This window comes from Triticum urartu, chromosome 1 (assembly GCF_003073215.2).
Source record: "Triticum urartu cultivar G1812 chromosome 1, Tu2.1, whole genome shotgun sequence".
In the NCBI taxonomy this organism is placed as follows: Eukaryota; Viridiplantae; Streptophyta; class Magnoliopsida; order Poales; family Poaceae; genus Triticum; species Triticum urartu.
Genome location: NC_053022.1, coordinates 465,363,409 through 465,368,133, shown reverse-complemented (window position 1 = coordinate 465,368,133; position 4,725 = coordinate 465,363,409). Strand labels below are relative to the sequence as shown.

General features: G+C 49.1%; 1 protein-coding gene across 1 annotated transcript; it reads right to left on the bottom strand.

Moving 5' to 3' along the window:
* Positions 1-825: 825 nt before the first annotated feature.
* On the bottom strand, positions 826-2,529 carry LOC125532915. The gene is made up of 3 exons (XM_048696776.1): positions 1,581-2,529; positions 1,319-1,474; positions 826-1,191 (listed from the first exon to the last, which is right to left on the bottom strand). The coding sequence occupies exons 1-3, from the start codon at positions 2,151-2,153 to the stop codon at positions 826-828; spliced, it is 1,095 nt and encodes a 364-aa protein (XP_048552733.1). The 5' UTR covers positions 2,154-2,529.
* Between the last annotated feature and the right edge of the window lie 2,196 nt (positions 2,530-4,725).

The following is a 4,725-nucleotide window of genomic DNA, read 5'->3' as shown; positions in this document are numbered from 1 at the left end:
ATCAACCAGGATATCATATACCATAAGGGACTATGGCAGCAAAAACAATTGGATTCTAACATTTTCAGATAATGCCTGAGAATAAAGTGCTACAGAGAAAATTGTCAAGTTTTGCATACCAATTTACTGAAATGGCAGAATGATTAGATAAAATGAACCAAGCAATGAACCACGAGTTGCTCACTTCTGTTTACCACCCCATACTATTCTCTGAAAGTTATTCTTCATAAGGATCTCACTGCAGAAGAAAAGAAACTCTACTACCAAACTAGCTCTGAAAATAGTTTGGCCACCTGGCCTTAGCCATGCCCATGTTGTTCAAGTTACCATTACCTTAACATGTTGCAAACGTAACCAAATTAGCTTGCAAATAAGGATTCAAATAACACAACTGAAGAACCAGATAGGGCATAAATAGCTGCAATAATAATTGACTTGGCACATCTATGCAAATCAATCGGAACCAAAGATGGCACACTCTGAGAGCATCAATATCTTCTGCCTAGAGTAAATTGTCAAGCCTCATACGTATGGCAGCAATTGTGCAATGTAATGCCATACTCAGGAGCTCAAACCTAGCTAATGAAATCACAATTAACATGAGTAGAATAGGTGCTCTGCAATTACCGCAGAGGCGCAGAATGATAGTCATTTGCATCATTGAAGACGGTAGCACTAACTTCAACACTTAAGCTAATCATGTTTGTAGAAACAAGAGTCAGGCGGATCATTGAAAAGCTGAAAATAGTGCATGTCCATGCTATGACCACAGAACATAACAATTTCCAGAGCTAGTGACCATGAAATAAACAGGCACCTTTGACTTCAGTCGTTCGCGAAAGGGTCGCAAAGAGAAAAGTCGGATGCTTTCTTAAAGTTCCAAATGCTGCCTCCTTGGGGGTTAATCGTGATTGTGGAGTCTGAACTGGCCCATTTCATGGATCCCAGAGGCTTCACTTTGGAAAGCATATCCTCCATCAAAGTGAAACTTCCATTTGCCATCACTATCAACGCCTCCTCCGGCACCAATGCACTCTTAAAGAAAAACTTGAGGAAAGCAAGCTCACTTCGATCCCCTCGGAAATCATGGAAAACCAGCAGTTTGATGCACGAGCGGATGCATTTTATGGTACCAGACTCATTCAAGAACTCAAGGTTGTGCTTGTTAGAGGGTTGACCAGTTTCTCCAGACTGTAAAATTAATTAAATTAGTGCACATGAAATTCATCATCTGTTAATGGATCATACAGCAACAGCAGCAATTGACAATAATGTCCATATAGTACACGATGGTGCAAATGAATGCCAAAAGAAGCACCAGGGGCTTCACCATGATGTGGAGTGTCTCAACATTCGGAAAGCATCTGAGGACAGCCGGGATCATCTTGGCATAACTGCGGACTCCACAACGCACATCCAAAGCCAGGATCCTCACACTTGGTACCATGGTGCTTGGGCTCGCCTTTGTCCCAGCCTGCAATTGCAATCTCAATGCACTCAATCAATAGAAGAAATATCACACATATGCATTCATCATTTATGTATGATGTATAGTAGAACGAATGGAAAAGATGAGGCACCTTGATGACAGTGTTGCCAAACTCTAGGACATGATTTTCTAAATCCAAGTACCCCAACGATTGCAACTTGGGGGCATGGCTGATCTTCACCTTGTTGTAGACCCCGTCTTTGGTCCAACCACCTGAAAGGATGAGTCGCTCCAGGCATGGGGCGTCCACCACAGTGATTTCCTCAAAGAAGGACAGGATGATCTTCACGCACCGGATGCTTTGGCTGACAAGGCGAAGGCCAAGATTGAAAATATTGCTTTCCACACAGAGCGTCTCAAGCATGGGGCTCCTGTCGAGGATGAAGTCCAAATCCTTGCTCTCCATGAGGACGGTGCAGAGCCCAAGCTCACGGAGGTTAGGGAAAAAGGTGCTGCGCTTGACGCCGGCCATGTCGGGAAACTTCCAGAGGCCGAGGTAGAGACAGGTGAGGGTGGTCATGCCTAAGAACGTGGAGGGGAGAAAGAACGTGGAGCGGAGAAGGTAGCCGAGCGGCATTGGGCGGTTGACAAGGATGAGTTCCTCGATGCCCTTGTCGGCGAGGATCTGGAGCCAGCGCCTGAGCAGGCCATCGAACTCTTCCATGTAGTAGCTGGTGAGGTGGACGCAGTGGAAGGGACCCGGGTGCGTGGCGAGGATGCGGGAGACGACAGAGGTGATGCGCCGCGCGTTGGCGCGCGCGACCGCGGTGCCTATGTCTGCGGGGAGGATGTGGGAGTCGACGAGGACGAGCGGGTGGAGCGCCAGACCCTGCGCCAGCTCCGGGAGAGCGCGGCGGTGCGCGCGGCTTCCTTGACTGGGAGGCGGGAGACGATGTTGCCGAGGAGCACGTCGGGGTGGCGCCTGATGCAGTCGACGGAGTCGTGGGGGAGGAGAGCGAAGAGGCGGCCATCGACGGAGACGGGCGGGTCTGGGAGGACGTTGCGGGTCCGGGAGAGCATGCGGGAGAAGAGGCCCTCCATCTCGTCCGGGTCATGGCGGCCGCGCCGGGACTTCACCTCGGCCGCGGGGTCCATGGTAACGGGGGGCACCCGGGTGTCCATGGCCGTCGCCGGAAGCGCCGCGGTGGGGACGAGGGTTTGGAGCGGGGCGTGCTGTCTGTGCAGTGGAGCGGAGCAGGAGCGGCGGAAGAAAAGGGGAAATTGCTCCTTTAATTTTCATTTTTCTTTTTTTTGAGGGGTAGGGGGAAATGCTCCTGATCATTGAGAACAGGCCCAAATGTCGGAAACCCTCTCAAGGCCCACTTTCCATCTGTGAAGAAGAAGTATAAGGGCATCTCTAACGCTACCCGTAAATTTGCTATCCGTAAATTTGCTCCGGCATTAGTCTGTGGACACGGATGCGAGAGCCGTCCATCCAATGCCAGCTGCATACGTCCGCTTACATTTCAAACATTGTTTCAACTAACCGGATGAAATTCATGTAAACACGACGGATTTCATTAAAGTTCGGATAAAAAATAGCACAAATCATACGTAGCATGCAAATAAGTCTAGCACAATAATAATTCAAATTCAACAAGATTAATCATACATAAAAATTGTCGGAGCAGGGGAGAAGGATATTTTGCAGGTACCCAATGGAACGTTGAATGGAAAATATGTTGGCATGTCGAAGATGAGAGCTTTTAAGTACCTCAAAGATGCACTATGAGGTAAGACCAAACGACGGATTGAAAAAAATAATGTCTCAAGGGCAAGGAGGTCCTCATAAAATTAGTGGCACAAGCACCGGTTTTCTCCATGTCTTGTTTTAAACTTCCCGAAGGTATTTGTAAGCATCTTAATAAAATGATCAAACATTTTTGGTGGGGAGCAAGAATGGTGAACACGAGGTAAATTGGGTCTCTTGAAAAATAACCTACTACAAGATGCTCACTTCCGAATGCCGGGCAGAGATCGCGACCGAAGAGTGTCACGACACTCAAATTGCAGCGAAGCAGCAGGAGGTACCAAAGGAGGAGGAGGCGTTGGGCATGGAGTTTGAGCCCTACGGCTTTGGCATGGAGAAGACGGAGGCGAAGTTCCAACACGCCCAAGTCATGGAGGCAGCGGTGTTGTTCGAGGTGGAGCAAGCGGCCATCCTCGACTCAAACCAGTCTGATGAGAGGTGGCGGAAAACTACCACCGTATCCACCTCACCTACGTGAGAGGGAGTGGCTCTTTGTGGACCTCGATGATGAGGAAGAGGAGCTGGAGCTTCGCCCCATTGTCGATGACCACGAGTGAAAGGATCGATATGGTTGACTAGAGGGGGGGGGGGTGAATAGGCAACTAACAATTTTTAGCTTTTCTTTAACAATTTAAACTTTGCATCAAAGTAGGTTGTCTAGATATGCAACTAGGTGAGCAACCTATATGATGCAACAAGGATAGGAACACAAGCAAGCAAGTGATATGAAACAAATAATCTTGCACAAGTAAAGGCATGAGATAACCAAGAGTGGAGACGGTGGAGACGAGGATGTGTTGCCGAAGTTCCTTCCCTTTGAGAGGAAGTACGTCTCCGTTGGAGCGGTGTCGAGGCACAATGCTCCCCAAGAAGCCACTAGGGCCACTGTATTCTCCTCACGCCCTCACACAATGCGAGATGCCGTGATTCTACTATTGGTGCCCTTGGAGGCGGCAACCGAACCTTTACAAACAAGGTTGGGGCAATCTCCACAACTCAATTGGAGGCTCCCAACGACACCACGAAGCTTCACCACAATGGACTATGGCTTCGCGGTGACCTCAACCATCTAGGATGCTCAAACACCCAAGAGTAATAAGATCCGCAAGGGATTAGTGGGGGGAATCAAATTTCTCTTGGTGGAAATGTGGATCGAGGCCTTCTCAACCACTCCCGAACAAATCAACAAGTTTGATTGGCTAGGGAGTGAGATCGGGCAAAAATGGAGCTTAGAGCAATAATGGAGTTTAGGGGTGGAAGAGATGAGTCAACGGGGAAGAAGGGGACCCCTTATGTAGTGTAGGACAAAGATCCAACCGCTACCCACCTACCAGCACGCGGCTAGCGGTACTACCGCGCCAGGCCAACGGTACTACCGCAGGGCCTCGCGGTACTACCGCTTGTTACCAAGCGGTACTACCGCACGGCCATGCGGTACTACTGTACAGGCCCGCGGTACTGCCGCAACCCCAGCAACAGCAAGGTC

Bases quoted from the DNA above. Each gene is read 5' to 3' on its own strand.
- LOC125532915 (XM_048696776.1), bottom strand. From the start codon at position 2,153: ATGGAAGAGTTCGATGGCCTGCTCAGGCGCTGGCTCCAGATCCTCGCC. The intron at 1,475-1,580 runs GTGCCTCATCTT...TTGCAATTGCAG, and splicing joins TTGGCAACACTGTCATCAAG to GCTGGGACAAAGGCGAGCCC. The intron at 1,192-1,318 runs GTGCTTCTTTTG...TTAATTTTACAG, and splicing joins ACATCATGGTGAAGCCCCTG to TCTGGAGAAACTGGTCAACC.